We start from the raw sequence: 20,051 nt of genomic DNA, 5'->3' as shown, positions 1-20,051 counted from the left end.
AAGCCTTACCTGCTTTTAATTGCTTAAATAATTTTTACTCGTACTAACTAAAAATAGGCTTGCAAGCGCGGTAATGTAGCAAAAAAATGTTTGAAAAAATATAAAAAATGGCAAGTGAGAAACCGTTAATAAAGCCAGAACCAAACAAAGAAAGTGCAGTATCGCAACCGCAAAAGAAAATAAAAAGAAATGGAGGAACGAGATCTAAAGAGTGAAGGAAAAAAATAAAGTCACGTACACCGGCGAAGTAACTAACCGCAAATAAGTGCATTGGCAGCTCGCAAAACGGACTTCTGTCAGACCGTATTCCACGCGAATTTCCGTACGATCATCCTGTGACTTTTCTGCTTCGCTTCTTGTAGTGATCGAAAAGCACCAGCCGCTCTGACCCAAATCGAAAAAGAGAACATTGTCGACAGAGACGTTTGTAGATTGCTATTGCGCTCTTCAAATACTCAATACAGAGACATTGAAATGTCAAGTTGTAACGAAGCTTCGCAGCAATTTTCAAACTCACATGCAATACGAATGGAATCGCTCGTGCTTTTGTGCATCGATGCATTGTTTTGATGGTCGAAAATTGAAATGTCGCCTCAATGTCAAATCAACGCTATCGAGAAGCTGACATTGTTTCACGAGAACGCTCGAATGCGATCAATTGAAAAATAAAGTGGTGGTTTCGTTGGCGACGAGCAACCGCGCCTTCTTCAGCGAGAGAGTGTAGAGTAAGCGCCGCCGGAGGCGCAGTAGAGACAGTTATTATGCAGCGGGGAGATCGAAGCTCGGAGGTGGCTTCTGTCATGCGCTGCTCGATCGCCCAGCTCACTCCTTTCGAAACTCCATTGGAAATAAAGACTGTGCTCCGGAATGCCGTATAGCTTTTGTTTTCCTCGTGGTTCTCGTCTCGAACATGCTATACATAGACACGGGCTATCGAGATGCGGCCGCAGAGTCGATGCTCCGTGCCACGCAAGAGGCATTAAGCTCTGCACGACCAGACCGGACGTTGTTTAAGCTCTTTTGTTGGATTTTTGACTTATGTTCCCGGAGTAGACTCGGTATCCTTACCCCCCTTTAACGCTTACTTACCGTCAACGATGCTCTCATTATATCGCAGCTTTAATCTTCCTGTGAATCTGTTGACTATCGGTTTTCCTGTTATCTCAATTTTTTGTTCTCAACAGCGATATCCAATGAAATTTTTTTTCAACGATGCTTTTTTAATCGAATGTCTAGTCTAATATATCTGTCATCATCGCTCGTTTAAGGCCCGGTGGATCACTCTTCACACCAGAGATCTCATGGTCATTTTTCCGTTTCGACTAATAAGGTTGTAGTTGCCTAGGGGCACACGCACATCCACAGGTGAATTCTCCATAAGTCATTAGAGCATCGATTGCAAAAACAAGATTTCTACCTAGCTACCGTGTGCGCAACAGGGAGAATCTTAGGATGGCAACGTTTTCTTATCGGTTCTCTACTACTCACGGCCACTAATCGCCACCAATTTATGAAACGCAGATGAAAAAGAAACGCTCGTCGAGACGTAAAATCGTCGTGGAGAAATCGTGCATCGCCCAGTAAATTTAATTAAATGTACGCGTAAAACCATCGCTCGCTCGCGAGCTTCGGCCGCCTATGTAGGAATGCGATTCTATGATCGGTGATACCGATATACCGCGCGTTGAAACAGACCGCGAGATTCGTTTTAGCGGTTTTACCCGTCTTCGTAGCTTTTTTCCCTCCTCCGGCAAAATTAACGTTAAATCTAGGAGTGATTCCAATGATAACCGGTTATAATCTGTCGAGATAAACTACTCATTCACCGCCAACTTTTCCACGTATTTGGAATTCGTAATTTCCAGATGAAATTTATTTTTCCGTGCGCTCGCTAAATAGCCTCTTTCCCGAGCGAATCCTATATATATATAAGACTTTACTTACGGACAGTTAGCTTATCGCGAAGGCCTAATGACTGTCGGGTGACCTGTCTTATTATTTCAGCAAAGTCCGCATAATTTTTAGGCCGAAAAATATAGAAATTTTAGGTCAAGTGATTCCAACGTTACACACAATTTATGAAGGCAATATGTTTGTTAACTTTCACAGTCGACTATTTTCATCAGTCAACTGTGTAGTTTCACAGGAAACATTTTTTTCCTCAAATATATTATCATAGAGTGTAGATCTTGTTCGTCGTGCATTTCATCGGGAGCATATTTTTCGAAGAGAAAAAGCACAGTGACGGCACTTTTATCAGAAAGACGGGAGCTTATCGTCCGTAGCTTATCTTGCGTTTAGACGACTTACTCTCTCATAACTCGTTCTAAGCTTCCCTGCACGCAATTCTCACCTTGTCGGATTTTTTTCTCAGAGGTTTGCTTCCTGTCACGCAATTATTATTCAGAGATTGTAAAGCTAATCGATGATCAGAGAAATACGTGCATGCGTGCAGCTTTGCGTTTCGCGGCGTGTATTGTAATTGAGAGAAAAGCTGGTTTATCTATAATGCATCGTTCTCTTTCCTTCTCACTAATTGCTTTATAAATTGGCAGTTCCTTGCAACAACTTACGGGTCATTTGTCTTATTTATTTTCATTCGCTACGAGTGGTGCGCGTCTTCGTTCCATCTGTGGCATCAATCACCTTAATAGTACCGTAATGTATTTGCAATTTTCAATTCAAATGAATTACGCGTAAAGACACGGCTGTTGTACGTACTCGCCGCCAACAAATACTTTTACGCGGCTGCGTCGAAAACCTGAAAAGCCTCTCAAGTTCCTTTTTTTCGGGCCTCTTATCAATCGGCATTACCGATTGCACTTTACAATAATCCCGAATTATATATATATATATACGTTTTCATCGAAGCGATAACTACGGTGCGGTTCGCAAATGGCGAAACTCGTTAAATTTTCAATCCGCACAAAGCCTCTTAATAAAAAGTAATCTCGAGACATAAATTAACATGAAAATAAAGTGGAGTGCGCAGGCAGCTGCATACTCGCCGGTGCGCGAATGAAAATGAATAAAAACGAAAGAAAGAAAGAAATGAAGTTGAAGCACGCAATACGGACGCACTGTAGCTACTCCCAAGGCGCGCACGGGAGAAAGAAGTGAAGAAGAAAAGTTTTATGGCGAGATTTACGACGCCTTTGCACACTGCTGGCTGTGGGATACGGCAAGAGTGGTGCACTCGCTCGCTCGCTAAAGCTATACGCGAAGGTGCACTTGTGCGCGCCAACCGTTGACTTGCCGACGCAGTGCACCGCCACGACATATCGCGCACCTACCTGCCGAAACATGCATTTGCGCTTAAGATTTTGACTCTCGCCTTCGAACGGCATGTGTATGTAGCTACTTCCGCGAGCAGACGCTGTTATATGCTAATCCACTGGACTTTTAGTGACGGGCACGCCGTGCCTCTTCGAATACCGTTGGATTAAATGGAATCTACTCTACGATTCTCTCGTCTCGAAAATTTTTCGTTCCACGAGCCGTGTCATGGTAATTATCTTTTACGGCGAGCGGCGGCGGTGGCGGCGGTGGCGGCGGTGGCGGCGGCTTTCGAACGGAAGCGAACTAAAAGGGGAACGCACGATTCATCCCAAGAATAAGGTGCGCAGACGAGAGCTCTATAACGATCAAGTCATCTCTCCTGGAAAGCGAACGGCCGTTTGCTTCGCGCGCGACCGAAGACCTCTACCTGCCGAGCCACTCGACGAATCGTAATGGAGAAGGAGAACGAACGGAAAGAAGCTGCAACCACTGCGTTCGCCAGCTATATCACGCCTGTACATCTGGCTGCCTTGTGTCCGCTTTCCCCTGTTGTCGAATCGTACACGTGCAGCAACATAACGGCACGGATCGACGCGCGATCTGCACTTTGCTCTCTCTCTCTTTTTTTCTCTCTCGCGAGCATTACTTTCTCTTGACTTGTCGCTCTTCGTACACATACCCCTCGTCGCGCGTCAATCCATTAGCGCTGCCGAGCTTTCTTTTTCCTCCCCCTCTCTCGCTCCTTTATCGTTTATCGCATCGAAAACGTTTATCCAAAGATAGAACCAATCCGATAATTTGCAAATAAGCGGAGCTGAGCTCTTGTTGCGCGGAAGCAACGTGCGATACATGCTCGGCCGACCAGCGTTACAACACGGTCGGCGCACGCGCAACGCTATACTTATTGCTCGCGCGTTACCTGCATCGTAATTTGCGCCAGAGTAATGACGATTTTCAATTATTTTAGCCTGATTAAATGGGATCGCCTGCGCTTCAGCAAGTTCTACCGACATTTGAAATATTTATGACGCCAGGCGCGGTAACCGCAACAACGCCAATTCTTAGCAAGCTTCTGTCTTTCGCGTCGGTCATTCATTATTTTAGCACACTTCATAACAGCCCTGAAGCTTTTATGATTTTTCGTTACTTACGGATTGACCGATCACTTGTTATGCATTAATTATATCTCACACAGATTTATAATTGAAAAACAAGATATATCATTTTTTTTCTTTTTCGTAGTACGGCTTGACATTACTGAGAGAGAAGGGGAAGATACCGTACGATGATAACAATAAGCCAGCTTTTTACGCGAGCTGAAAAAAGAGACAGGAAAGAATATAAATGTTCCCGGCCCAAATTTTATAATTGATGTTGAGAACCAAGCGAACAATAAGGTCAGCTTCCGTGAAAACCGTAAAAGCACACGCAATCCAGCCGCGTCACCCGACAAAGGCCCTTCGGGCGCATATTCTCTAAAAAAATGTTCGAACGCCCAAAATGGAATGTCGCCCGCGGTGTAATCCAATTTGCAATGACCGCGTAAGATTACCATCAACTCGACGATTTCAAATTCGCCTCGGTCATTTCGCTTGGCGCTTTGTGTTGAGCCAAATTTACGACGCGATGATTTTTAGCGCGACGTTTACAGCTACCTTATGCTTCTTTTCTTTTTTGTCGCGAGCCCTTAATTGCCGAATGTTTTGTGCATGAATTGCCGAGCAATTAACGGCCCATCGTCATAATTGCCTCGGATGCCGTTACTGTTGTTCGTAATAATACTATAATAGTGAGAAGCTAATTTGAACAAGTTGGCAATATTTTTCAGACAGGAGCTTGGTGATGTGTAAAATGGGCGGATTTAGTGAGAGAAGACAAGAAAAAAGTAGCGAAACCAGCTGATCCGATCGACAAGTTGTCGCGGTATCGATATGAAAAGAGCGAAAGATCGCTGAGTCCGCGAATGATGCAGCAGAAAGGTACGAGGAACAAAGGACTGCAAAGGAGGATTGAGATCCGCAACAAAAGCATCTAAACACATCGGCAGGAATCCGAGCGCGCGAAATGACGAGATACAGAGAGAGAGAGAGAGAGAGAGAGAGCGAGAGAGAGCCAAGGGAGCACGAGAAGAGCGCCAAGAGTTAACGAACTCACGCGCGTAGCCGAGGGGGTGCTGTGTATGTGCGTGAGCGCGAGCGTAGGTGAGGGGCCGAGCGCCGACCGGTCCGCTCTGCCCCCTGCGCGCGAGTCTTCTCTCGGCCTCTCGGCGCCGCGCACAAGCCAACGCCGCATAGTTTTCTCCTTGACTGTACAATGCACTTGCTCGATTGGGCCTGGCATCTCTATATGCGCGCGGCCGCAACGAGAGCCCTGGGAATTGCAGGCCGCGCTCGCTCGGCCTCTCCTCCCGTGCACACCTGTGAGGCGCCCAGCGCGCTGCTCCCGTTCGCGCGCACTGGCCTCGAGCCCGTCGGCTACTCGCGTGGGCTTCTCGGCGATACAAAAGAAACGAGAAAGGACGCCACGGCGGGCCAGGGGGGATCGCTTTCGTTTTTGGGAGCAGCGTGGGAACCTCTCGAGACGCTCGCTCGGCTCTATCCTAGATTACGCGAGCTCGAGCAACGCAGCGCCGGAATCACCGGAATCGCTGCAATCGCTCGATCGAGAGAGCCTCGACTGCGGGTTCAGCGAGCAGGTACATCAGCCGCCGAAAGAAAACCGGTCAAGAATATTTTTATAATCGAGCCTCGATCCGCGGGCAGCAGGCGTCAGCTGCGCGCGAAAGCAAACACGAAAATTGAAGGCCCACAACGAGCAACAGCCGACTGCCCGTGACGCAGAAAATCACTGACAAGTGTATCTCTCCGACCGTTTTACAACGTAATACCCTCTCTGGCCAGCTCGTGCGCTTGTCGCTTATTTTCCCCAGTGCACACGTTAGCTTATTTATTGGCGCATAAACCGAAGTCAGCGAGCGAATAATAGTCTTAGCAGAGGCCGCCAGCGGCGGTGGCGGCGGCGGCGGCGCTTTGCACTTGGCACACGTACACCTACGATCTCCACTCTTTTTCTCGTGTTTATCCACGCATGTAAGCATCCTGCGATGCTCTCCTACACTCGGGGAGAGCGGACGGATAGGAGAGAAGCAGAGTCGTTGGCTTGGGGGGTGTGGGGGGGGGGTATCTTTACGACTGGCAGACCTACTGGCCCAATGCTTTACGAGTCGGACGTGATGCACAGACCTACGGGTTGTGTCCGAGCTCGTGCCAGGAATTCGACGCGCCGCGTCGCGCCAACAATGCAGCCTGCCGCGATTAGCATTACAACGTGTACGACGACCAGTTGGTTTTCCCTCACCCTCGCTTGGCCGAACTCTCACAGCTGTCTTTGTCTCTCACTCGCGCGCTCCTCGGGGCTACAAACTGGAAAGTTTACGAAGGGCCTTGCAGCGTACAACGAGGTTAATGGCGTGGAAAAGCAGTTTTCTTATCTAACTGCCAGCGAGGACGATACTCGCGCATCGCCTAAACTCGGAGTTTCACTTTGCTGGCTTTCACGAAGCTATGGCGTTAGAAATATTTCACGCGTTTTTTCCCTTTCGCGAAAGTCCTTAGAATTATAACGCGTGCGCATCGCAGTAAGAGAGAAGTGACGTTTAATAATGATATCGTCACCGTACGATATTATAATACTGCTATTACTTATGCGTACGAGTCAAAGTAAACACTCTTCACTCGATAATTGTATAATTAAACACTTGAGATGCTTCGCGTATGTACATATACTTTATGCGCTGACAAATAACGCGTGAAATTTCGAATAACACGGGATTCCATAAAACTAGCATACCGAGCTTAGCCAAGCATCTCTAACTACCTGATGGGTTTCGGTGGTTTCCCGCCTACCAAAACACTCTATTAATTATCGAAGATTAGGCAGCCATTACATCGACCCGGAGACGTCTGCAACCACCTGCAACCAGTAAATCAAGTTCGTCCGCACAGCTGGAGATCCAGCTGGTTTTCGTTGTAACACCTCTAGAGAAAACTTTTTTTTCTCGTCCCCTTAAGACCGCACTTCTCGTGTTCGGCCTTTCACCGATCATCCTTACAATTTTTCCAGCCATTACACGTAATCAATTAAAGATTAACGTGTCAGACTGAGTAAACGGCTAGCGATGTTGCGTCGAGTAGAAAAGTGAAATTGATCTATCGTTTTACATCGTCATGGTGAGTTTGTAAACGCGCGGATAAGGAAAAAACATACCGTTAAAGTTAATTGTGTAAAAGTATTTGTCGGAATGTCGGACGCACAGGCTAGCACAGTGATCAGAATCGAAGAGCCGCGTCATTATTTGCACACGGCTGAATCCATCAATCGGCCGGAAAGAAAAGGTCAATTGAACGAGGCCGTCGGTGGCAGCAACGCGAAAGTAAGCATACGCCGACTCCCTCTCCCCCTCCTTCTCTCGCGGCGATTCTTTTGCTTCTCTTCGATTCGCGCATTTATATGGGCGGCGTCAGGTGTCGATCCGAACCGAGCTGGCACTCGCCGGGTGTTTTGCAACGACCAAAAAAGAGACGTGTCGATGCGCGCTGTTGCCAAACTATATGCAGTGTAGAGGAGAGACAGTGCCCTCGCTCCAAAGGGAGCGGCAAAGTGTTGCACGCCAGTTAATTAGAGCGGTCTGACTGAGGCTACAGCTCTCGATCTATCAACGAAAGCTCCCTTCCTATTTTCGGGGGAGACTATTTCACGTCACGCGAGGTGAAAAACCGGGACGGCCGTTTATTTTTACATCCCCTCCCTTCCCATCGCGAAATGTGCCTTCGCAGCTCAATAATGCAGTGTGCCCATTACCACTTATTAGCTCTGTGCTTCACTAGGCTCTCATTATTTCAAACGTAACTTCAATATAAAAATAAAAGGTTTGCGCTTGTTTCAACTGTAATTAATTAAGTTCGATTAGATCCACTACTGTGTTAATCTTGACTGACTCGATGCAAAACACAATTCGTTGAACTGCGTTGGAATATAACTATGCGTAATGAGCAATGTCCCAATACTCGTCAAGAAATAATTAATCGATCTCGTCGTAATTAAATTTCATAAGCACGTAGAGTTCCCGCAGCGCCGTGGGACATTGCTAGCTATGATTACGATCTCGGGAAAAGTGCCCGTGTAACGAGCGCTCGTACTTTGATATACAATCGTGTAAAGTCGGGCGTGAGTAGCTTGAAAAAATGTTCTCACAGCACATAACCACGACACGGTACGAGTGCTTGTACTTATAGCGAAGACCGATTGACGGTCCATGACATTGTTCTCATCACGCACATAAGTGTAAGAATACGGATTGGAGAAGCATGAGTTTGCTGTGCCATCGATAAATTACAACCGCTTGCATTTGACTAAAGCTCTGGAATCCAGCGAACTTGATTATCTAATTATTTAGCGCGATCAATCTACAACACCAAAATAAAGTTGATTGAAATATCTCGTAAGCTTGATCGACCAAGTGAGGTTAGCGTTTTTCGACGATCGGACAGCTGGAAAATGAAGCGCGCAGATGCAGGTGCAGAGTTGTTTATCGGTATCTACGCGATGTTTCCGTGTGCGCGGCTTTCTCATCGAGGCTTCGGGTTTGCTTGCCGTGCGCGTGAGGTTAATAAAAGTTGGTTATCTTAGCACGTGCGCGTTGCCTTATACGCCATAAAAACAAATTGCCTTTCTGTAGATAGTTTGTTACGAAAATCAACTTCAAACGAAGATCATGCGAGCTGCATAATACGACACCGCGGGACGACGATCCGTTTCAATTCGAGCCACTCAATGGGATATGTATCGTATGACAAACAGGCTGAACAATCGAATCGGTGCTTCAACGAAGCATACAGCTTGCAATCTAAACAAAGGAAGCTCGACAATGAGAAGTAATCGCAAATATTCAAGATATGTAGAGCGAGAATTGCACTTAATCAAAAGATTGTCTTAAGAGCGAGCTGCTGCTGCACGTTTATCTCTCGTTGCGCGCCCGCACATCCAGACCAATCACTCGCCACTAATAAGCGGTGATAAACGTGTAGTGCTATTTATCGAGTCGCGCTGAGCTCATTCGCAACGGGTCTCGCTATTTATGCTATCGAACGGCTAATGCTCCTTGAAATACGTACGTAAACGCGCGTCTTCCTTCGCCGCGATGTGCGCCTATTGCCATCGCATTGTTACACAAACGCTCGCCGATAGGGAATTTAAGAGATGAACGAAGCCATATGAAGGTGTAGTAAAGTCATGCCGAGGACAGGCTCGAATCGAAGGCTCGCCGAGAAAGACGAATCAAGTGAGATGTGAAATGCAGTAGACGAAAAATTGTTTGACCAAGCGGCAGGCGGCGTGTTGCCCGCACGAGACTATCAATTTATATTCATGCCATTCAAATTTATTCCAACGGCTTTTTCACACCATTTTGCATTTGTCACACAGACGTATCAGCAAGCGCTCGCGATCCTTCGTGCAAGTACGTTTACTTACGCCAAAGGTTTGACCGCGCGCGTGCCACGAGTTGACTTGTCCGAATGCAGAAAAAGCCCGGTTCTTTTCTTGTTTCTTTCTTCCTCGCTACTCTCCGCGCCACTGAAGTTTGATTTATCGGCTCGTAAATGTAACATGACAGAATTATCTCCGACGAGACTGGTACTCCGACAAATTAATTTTTTCAACACGGCACACCCGATGACCTGCATCGATAGAGAAGCGAAGTAACTTTCTGTTGAAAATTTCTTCATTAAAATTGCCCTTTTGTATTTGCTCGGGAATACTTTGACCGCGCCAAGTTATTTATGACTGCGGTACACCGCGGTTACGCTCGTCATACGCAAATTTTTACAAAGGACCAGCATTCAAGTTAAACCGCGATGAACTATAATCGAACGCGGCCGCTAATGTAGAATTACAGTATAAGATCTGAACGCATAAAAATATAGACACCAACTGATCCTCGGCAATAAAATCGTCTCGGAATAGCGCTGCTTTTAAGTCTACTCCGAGCAATATCGGCCCATCGGGAAAAATAAAAAGTGCGCTATAAAACCAGACTGCACGTATAACACGTCTGACTAACATTACGCGAAAAGCCAGCGGTAGCGCTCATACTGGATCGTACGGTGTCTCGTAACGAAATTGGTTATTAATTTTTTGGCGTAACTCACATCACGACTGGCTGCGCGCGAAACGCGCCAAAAAAGCCAAGTTTAAGCAGGCGCTTTAAATTCAGCCTGATCTCCCGGCTGTAGCCATTGGCCGGTCTCTCTCTCTCTCTCTTGGCCGCCGACGCACGTCGATGATTCACTCGCGAGGTTCCGATATAATTGAGTCGAGCCCAACGAAAAAATTCTGCCTGTACCAGACGCCGGCGCGAATCGACTTCTTTTTATTTTCACCAAGCTTCTTTTCGATATTCGTCACGCGAAGAAGTGTTAACGTTCGCGATGAAGCCTTGTTGTGTCAGTGTGAGTCTGTTTTTTTTCAAGAAGGAAAAGAGATAGAGAGATAGAAGATTTCTTTCACGAGGCTAACGATTTATATTGACCGACACAAGTCGCACGCATATCAAGAAATACAGAGCGTGGTAAATTAGCCAAGACAATTTGAAGCCTTTCTTAGTCGAATAATTCAATAATGCGTGCGTGCGACTCGCAAGAAAATTTCCTGACAAACGTCATTCTCAGTTTCGCAATCGCTGCTTATATACATTTATGCAGACACACACGCGCACGTGACCGTGAGTTAATAGGCTTGCATTTGATTAATATTTTTATTGATGATCTAATGGATTGAAATATATATCACGAGCGGTCAGTACAAGCTACTATTTATCAAGCAGTACGCGCGATTGATCAACTTTTCATCCCTGCGAAATTGATGGCGTATATATAACGGTACACTATATCAGGCCTAAAAACGCGTCTCGGTTGTGCAGGCTCACGCGACGCAAAACCTATATATAGAACAACAGTCACGTGAGAGATACCTTGTCAGAAGGAAGAAAAGAATCTTCACCAGCCGAGAGGAACAAGGGCCGGTGAATTTATTCACTGAAAGCGCGTGACTTGTAAGCCGCGAGCGCGGCGACGTCGACAAATTTATCGCTAGCGAGCTAACGATTCCATCGAGAATCGTGCGGATATCTGACCTACTAGTCTGTCAAGCACGCTCATTTCTTCTATCTATAATAATTAATATGCAGTTTGCTTCTTACGGAAATTAACAATTCGCAAATACACTACATATCAAATTATTCTATGATTCGAAATGCTCAACATCCGTCGGTCTTAATCAATAAATAATTATTCAATTACATTGATAGTCAAATTTAATAAGGTAATGGCTCGTACGTGAGGTACACGTCAAATTTCTTTCCGCTTTATTTTCTAAATAAATTGAACCGTTAGCTGCGCTGATAAACTTTTTATCGGATATCTCCATGTCATTGAATATATTACCTTAAAAATAATACTGTACATGAATTTTGGCTATTTCGGCGCCGTTTTTCACATATCATTTTACGATTCTCTTCATTGATGATGATGTGTTCGTAGCTAAAATTCGTAACAAAGATTTTCAATGACTTTATATGTCCAGGGAATAAATTAAATTGAAATGGAGCATTCGAATTATTTGACGATATGATTTTGAAGCTAGACCGTCGAGTGAATGCTGGTTTTATTATCCTTTTAAAGTCTGCCAATCGTCTTACGTATTTTTTATTTAATCACTTAATCGATAATATATCGACATAAGATGCCTAGTTATAGCCTTAGGACTCGTAATTAGAACCTATTTGCCGAACATGCTAGCTGCTCTGCTGAATTATACTACATATCACATGCTCGCTCATAACAGTAATCCCCGTGACTACATTCAGGCAATCCGATTGCGAACAATGGATTCACTTAGCAGACCATCAATCTTTGAAGAAGAAAAAAGGAAAAGAATAGATCGGTGTTCCGCGATTGACAGCGGAAAGAACCAAGACAAAAGAGAAAACGCTCGGTTGGATGGAAAATCGAAAGAACGGAGGGAAAATAATCGCAGCGTGGTTGCGACGCTTGAAAAAGCCGGGCTTGCGAGGGCGAGCGAACGAGCGCGCAACAGGTGTCCCCGCGATTATGCATGAGCAGCCAAGGGGCGACGCCGACCTGTCTGGCCAGCGGACTTTTCTAGCCGGCTAGACTGCTCGGTCGTGCGCGCTTTATTCTTTCTCCATCAGGCTCGACTAGGCCTCCACTGCGTATAGCTCGTTAATTGGCTCGGTCGACAACAGTCGCTAGAACCTCGCTCGCTCGCTCGCTCGCTTGCCACACCGCGTATTTCTCCGCAGATTTCGCTGGCGATATGCAACTGAACCATTTAATTTTACGTTTATAGACATTCAATTAGCAGCTTGCCGCTATGATCGAGAACGATCTTACGGCTCCTTTTTATCTCTCCGAGGGATTGAATAAGAAAATAATATGTTCGACCCAGTTATTTCAGCAATCGCATAGTCAGCAATACGGGAACACTTTCGCGCTGTACGACGAGCCGCACGCGTAAATATTTCGCCGATTTTATTACGAGCAGCAGTGTGACGCTGACACAACTGCGGATAATTAATGTCCTGTAACGCGAAACGGTGCGCCAGAACTCGCTGGAACCCGACGCACACGTAATAAGCCAGACAGGATAAGAAGCATCGTTTTCCACCGATTTTGGAAGCGAGGAAAAACCATTCGAGGGACTCGTGAAGAACTGCGCACGCGGACGCGACGTTCTTCATAACTCATAATTCTTACGTAAGTCCGTGGGCCGAGTGCGTGAGTATGCGCGCCATTATTACGGTACACTCCTCGCTTCAATACGTAGAACAATGTGGTATTCCGCGGGCCGTAAATTAAGCGGCGCGTGACCTCACGAAAATTTAAGTCCCAAGATTCATCCTGTGGATAAAGTGCAGCGTGCGCGTGATATACTCCCGGAAGACACGGTCACGTGTAGATGTAACGACATAGAGATCGACCGTCCGAAAACTTTGCTCCTCGAGTCCTCTCTCTCTTTCTCTCTTTTATTTTTTTCTTCCTTTTTCACGCTCAAGGAGTACGAGGGTACAAGGCCTTTGTTTGGACCGGTCCCACTATTGAGATTAGCCCTGAATGGACTCCCGCGCGCGTCACAGGTGTCTTTGTCTCCACCGTTTCATTCACGTTTTTTCGTGTACGGCAACATTCGTAGGATTTTCACGAGATTACGAGGTGCACGTACAACCTACATCGCAGAGGCGTTTATAACATTTTTCAGCTAATCACACAGCGTCCGTGCGAGAAGAAAAATCTTGTCAAGGCTGAAGGAAAACAGCAGTACTGCACGCTACTGATGTTAACGAGCAACTCCTCTGCGGATAGAGGTACAGCGGTTTAATACACCTTTGGCCTCTGCCAAGCCTATCGGTTAGCTTTCGATCGTAAAGTGTTCTTAATGATTACAGGAAATTAGCAAAGTGTCCCATTAGCCTGAAAAACTGGAAACTTATAAAGTATTTGCTTGTCCTCCGTGCACTTTGCGAGAAACACACAAGTAACGTAGGTTTTAATTGAAGTCACTTGAGCCCATAAATTTCAATGCTTTTTCAAGTGCTGCAAGATGTATACATGCCGATCGGCGATGTTCTAATCGATTGATGAAAGGCAGTTTCTGTAGAGTATACTTGGAATGAACTTGAAATGGAGTTATATCAAGATTCATTTGATTTACAATTGTGCCGACCGAAGGAAACAAGCGTGTTTTTCTTGTTCTTTTTCTTTTTTTTATCATTGCAATTCACATGGAAAACAATAACTACGGGAAATAAATCAGAGCCTGCCGACTGGCGCAACATTGCGACGGCTTGATAAACACATCGAACTGCAGATTGCCGATCAATGACATCACTATATGCGATCATTTTTCGACGCGAAGTCAACGCTCGCGATTTCTCTGTTAATTTTGACTGTTCAAATAGAAAGTGAGCCGCACGGAAATGACACAGGCAAAGCCGAAAAAAGTACATTAGCAATTGTATAGGAAAAATCGGCAAGCCTCTTTTTTGCCAAGAGAATGTCGCCGTCGAGTGGGCTAGACGAGCAGGACGAACAGAACGAACAGGCGACGCGACCGCGAAAGAAGATAAACACAGGTGAAAACATGTGTCAGCACTGTCGCTGTCGGCAGCGCCTGCCGTCGACGTCACGGTGGCGCTAGAATTGTTCGCCGAGTCACAATATACGCGCGGACACTATGGAAGGCTAGACCCGAGTAAGCTGGAGGCACAGGTGCGAGAAACTCACCCATAACGGAGTGGCTGAGGCCGGAGCCGGGTTGCTTTGGCTGGTAACTCGACCTGAACCTGTCGGGCGGCGCCATTCTCGATCTGTCAAATTTATCACTGCGATGGATTATCAGTTACACTCGATCACCACCGTCACTACCATCGCGAGTGAGTCGCGAGCAGGTGCACTTGGCAAAACTGATTCGTTCGTTCGGAGGTTGGCGGTCTATAGAAAAGAACATTCGTTGGCGTTGGACCACGTAGTTCGCGCGCGATGCACGCTAGCTCGAGTCGAGCGCTATACTAAAGCCGAGTAAACGCCACTCGCAGCCGCGGCCGTCGGTCGGCCCGAAGCAAGCGCGCCTGTGTCCGCGCTCCCCGCAGTCCCACTATATGCGACTATACTCCACCGGAATCCGATTCAGGTGCGGAGAGCGCCGAAGCGGAGCCCGACATACTTTCTAGCCGTTTATTTTTCTGCGGCTCCTAACTACCTTTCCTTGCTACCGATTTTTAGCCTGCTCTCTCGCATCGATATTTTACGTTCGCACATTGGCATAGATAGCTCTATCGAAATCCTGTCGAACGGCCATTTTTCCCATTCCCGAGCTGCCTTGACTTTTGCTTGTCTACATTCATTCATTATAGTTTTTCATAGTGGAAAAAAAACATTCTTCTTTATCTCTCAAAAATGACAATCCAGCAACACTTAAACTGCCAGATGAAACATTCTGAAGAAGTAACGTTTTAGTAATCTCTGTACGATAAGATACGGCGCCCTTGATTTTATTTTCTATTCGTCTATTCCTTCGAAGCTTCCAGTTTGCTGTTAAAAAGAGTTGTTGAAAATTATGGTACATATGCGATTGATGCGTTAGGTTTAAATGGTTAAAGGCTTCATTTCAGAAAATAAATAATGAGAGTGATTAACATGCATTATTATCAGAAAAAAATTACTGTGAACGATGAAGATGACGAGAATCGGCCCAATTCGAGATGCAAAAGTAATCTTTTACACGCATTAATTATTATTTCAGATAGTGTTTTATCACGGGGAACATTATAAATAAAGCTGTAACTGAGTAGTACTCTCAACAGATGATATGCGCGTATTTCTTTGAACAAATCAGTAAGAGTCGCTGATAACGCACGATGTAATCAATTGCAGAGCAAAATGTGCATCTATACTGAGCACTGAGTTGTACGAATCCGCTAAAGTACGTATTTCGGTGCATGTCTGTTTTCCATTGATAATGTCATAATCGGTTTATATCCAATTTTCTATTTTAAGTAACAATGATTGTACGGGAGGAATAAATGGAAAATGTTACGAAAACCGTAGAAATCGTAATGCGCAAAGGTACACTTTTATCTGTGATCGTAGGAGTAAATTTTGAGGATTCTCAAATTGTTTCAACAGTAGATGGTTATAACGTATGCAACGAGTGAAAAAAGAAGACCTATAAAGTACTTGTACTCGGATGTGGCCGTAAGTGAAAGAGCTGCGGTTGGTCAGGACCATAATCGTACGAACAATACCGAGAGGATTTCCAGCTGGTGTTGCGGTGGACACGACGGAACCGATGACAGGCGGTGGCAAACCGCAGCCAAGCGTGCGCCAAAATTCGAGCGCCCGCGCCGTTTGGTCAGCCAACCGTTGCGCAAGCACGTGCACTCCAACCCGCGCAAGCTTTGCACCTCGCATACATTCGAGTTGCTTCCGTCTTCTTCTTGTCACACTCACCAGGCGTGCATTGTCACGAAGATTGTTCGTCGTTAAGCCAGGAAGCAAACTCATTAGAATTTCTAAGAACAGTATTAGTTCCAGTTTGCATAAGCGTATAATGCGTTTCATAATGGAGTCGTTAGACTATCATTCTTCGAGTCGGCGCGCTCACTTACGCACCAAGTCATACGATGTCTACGCCCAAATCATAGAGTTGACTTTGCACTACAGTTACTTCCAGTGTTATAATTTTACGCAACGCCTGTACGACTTTCTCGTCAAGTGGCCGTTAATGATTGAGCGCCTGGGGAGGAAGCAAAAAGAGAACCAAGGCTTCGTTCTGATTCGATCGTATACTGGCTGAGAAACTCGATAATCTCTGCTCTGCCTGTTTCTCCCTTTGCTGCTTTTATCTGATTCCCTCGCTCATTCACACCGACCATCGGATATGAGATCAGATCTAACTTGAATAATGATATTATGAATATCGAGCGATCGGTCAATAAATTGCACGAATAAAAAAATACCATTGAAAAATAAGGGCCGATGCATTTTGCAACGTGCCTAATTGTTCCATTTAGTAGCTGTTAAGTAAGAAATTGTGTAAAGAGTGAGCTTTTTGTTACGGGAATTCGGCTGATGCACTTGAGTCAACGACGAACAATTAAACGGTTCAAAGTATCGCAAAGTACGTTATATCGTTTACGGGATTGCACGTTTAAAGAAAAATTATAGGTCTTACGAATCGGTATTCGCATGTTTCATTGCCAGATATAAGTTAATGATCTTTGAAAAAGCACGCGCCAAGACTTATCGCACTAAAATGACCTGGTATTACGTACTGTATCGAGTTATCTTGATGATATAATACGTCGACATCATTCATTGAAAGTGATATGAATTACCCGTGAAAATCATTTGATATCGTTGTTAGCGTTTCTAACGAACGTTTGAATAAACTTTTACTGGACTTATTGCATGATTGTAGAAGAACTTTGTTATAATATCTACTGGAAATAATATATTTATATAATACTCTTTTAATATATTTACTTAATAAATAATTACTCTTAATTACAAATCCAATGGCAGGGCAATTTAAGTATCGACTGAAAGTTTTTCGTTATAAAAATTAAGTTTCATCAATGTACACTTTCATCTCGGTGAAATTATTGTCACAAGGAGATATAGCGAACGTCAGCGTAATCTTGATCAATTCTTCGAGACCACCAGGTACGATAATAATAATTATTTGGTAGAGAGCGCGTTGCAAAACTTGCACCAGTTTCCGCAAACACTTGACCAGATGAGCGCAGCACTTTGAGTAATATCGTGAAATTGATTGGAAATTGATTGGCTTGTCTGGACTACAAGAGAGTCAAAGCTGCAAAACGCTGCAAAGGTCATTCGTTTCGCGGTATAAAAGCTGTGCGAAGCATGATAGCAGAAGAACTTTGAAAGAATGAATTTACTGGGCGCACAACGAGCACGATAGCGGCAGGAGGGCACGCGGTTCGTCCGAAAAAGGGAAATCGGCATGGCTACTCCTTCCATTTCGGAAGTGCCGGTTACAGTCTTTCTCTCGGCGTGCGTGTCGCTCAATTCTGGGTGCATGCAAATGCAGACGCAATGTCCACAACGGATGCTCGTGGGCGGACCAGGCGTCAGTTCTCGCGGGGCCCTTGCCCACACGCACCTTTTATTTTCAGGCGTATACGGCCAAGCGAATGCGTGCGCTCGTGCGTACGCTTAATTGTACGCTTAATTCAGTCATTGGAAAACGTCTACACGCGTACAGTCGCGCTCTGGCGACAACCGCAGCTGCAATGCCAATCTTGCGCGGCCCTTTTCACCGTAGAGAGCGCGATCCTGTTGTTGACCTCCTTCCTTGGCAATTACACACCGCCATCGATCGTGATACATATTGAATTATAAATTATTCAGTTACACACAGAAACGGTAGGCGCGCCCTGACGACCGCAGCGACGACGATCGACTTACTTTTTTCCCTTCTCCCATCACCTTCTCTCTCTCTCTCTCTTTCTATCTCGCTCGCGCATAATAATCGACGTCGAGTTTTTAACTGTGCCGCCCGAGTATTAACACTTTCATCTTATCGAACGCTCATCGATGCATATGTGTGCCAAATTATACATCGCATGCTCGCCAACTTTATTTATCGGTGCCTTACGTAAATTGAATTAATAACTACGTTGACGATATTTTATCAGGGCAAAAGAGTTATACATCAGACTGAATTTGGGCCAAATAATATGCTTTACTCAATCATCCTGTCGAATATTTTGTTATTGATAAAAACGAAAACAACTGATCTTCGACCAGCAAACATCCTTTTCCAGATTTTAATATGGCAGGCTTGATTTTTCATGCAAATGCTTTTATGCCAAGATAAAACTTGTTATTTTATTACAAGCGCGCGCAGTGCAGTACGCTTCGATCGTTCAAGTCCAAATTTGGCTTTCCTCTCCGAGATATTCTAAACATCATAAACATTTTACAAGCAGCTGTATCACTTTCATTCCAAAAAGAAACTGCGCGTGGAACTTACAACTGGTACAAGAGCTAATCGTCGCTAGTCAAATTATTCCTAAGTACTTCCGACGCTCGGGAAAGATTTTTTAATTAAGTTGATGGAAAACTCAATGTATTTTTTTTTCGAGATGATCCTTGCTGTTTCCTCTCAAATGATGTCGACGAGGTACTAGGTAGATATATCGAGTTGCGGTTAATTAAAAAAAAGAAAAAGACTCTGGAAGCCCGGCAGTTAGCTTCACACTCGATGCGCACGCTTTTTCTTTTCTAACGATGTAGCTATAATATAAATAACGTTAATAACGTTATAGCTATGCCTGCGTGCCGAGGGAAGATTATGAAAATTGCATAGCGCAATTGCACGCGGGCGTCCCTAAATTGGATCAGCTGCGCTACGACATTCGCCAAACGTCAGCCAGCAATTACCCGCGACGATGATTCAAACCGATTTTCTATGCTCTTTCTATTCTAGATATGCTCACGCCGGCAAATTGGCTGAACCGATTTTTGCGCGCGGCTTGATTTATTTATTGTTTCTATCGTGCGATTATGCAACTCGACTGGCTATTCGCTTCAGCTCAACAAAAGTGACTGGTACCGAGTGAAATATACGAACCAATAGCTAATTACAACCTTATCTACGCGAGCCAGGAAGTAGACGTAGTTGTTGAATTGCTCGTCTACAAAAAAATTTCACTTGAAGTTTTTCCCTATAGTATGCATTTGTAATGAGATTATTGTATGGAAAGTAAAGTTTTACTCAATCAATTTCCGAAGCTGCCGCATGTCATAAATAAAAGTTGCTCAAGCGTATTTTTGCGCGGTGAGCTGCTGCATCGGATGCAACCCATAGACGGCATAGCTTGGTGTAGGTAGCCTCTGCGGTATGCCTACGGCAGAGAGCTCGTGAAACTTAAGCCTCGCGTCTGGCCTGGACTCTCTAATGGCCAGATTTTCGTTTCTTTCTTTCTGCTCGCTAACACAAATTGTAAGCTAAGACGATATCTGCGTGCACACGAGAGGCGCATAGAAACCATTGCGATTGGTTGGTACCGTTAGACACGGCTCGCTTGCTTCCTCGTCGCTGATGACGGCGTAATTAAAGACGATTCCCAATTGACTCGAGTGCGCCTTAACAACGTCATCGTTGCT

The 20,051-nt window shown here is 45.1% G+C and overlaps 1 protein-coding gene across 1 annotated transcript in view; it reads right to left on the bottom strand.

The window, feature by feature from the left end:
• The window catches only part of LOC131667444 (protein TANC2), a 29,251-nt gene extending 14,352 nt beyond the window's left edge, over window positions 1–14,899 (bottom strand). The window contains exon 1 of the mRNA XM_058940858.1: window positions 14,640–14,899. Coding sequence (XP_058796841.1) covers window positions 14,640–14,715 — 76 coding nt within the window. The 5' untranslated portion in view covers window positions 14,716–14,899. The remainder of the gene's footprint in view (window positions 1–14,639) is intronic.
• Between the last annotated feature and the right edge of the window lie 5,152 nt (window positions 14,900–20,051).

Source organism: Phymastichus coffea, unplaced genomic scaffold, assembly GCF_024137745.1.
Source record: "Phymastichus coffea isolate CEN01 unplaced genomic scaffold, Cenicafe_Pcof_1.1 PCOF00066, whole genome shotgun sequence".
Taxonomy (NCBI): domain Eukaryota; kingdom Metazoa; phylum Arthropoda; class Insecta; order Hymenoptera; family Eulophidae; genus Phymastichus; species Phymastichus coffea.
Note: the sequence above shows the minus strand (reverse complement) of the source record. Positions and strands in the feature narration are given on the sequence as shown.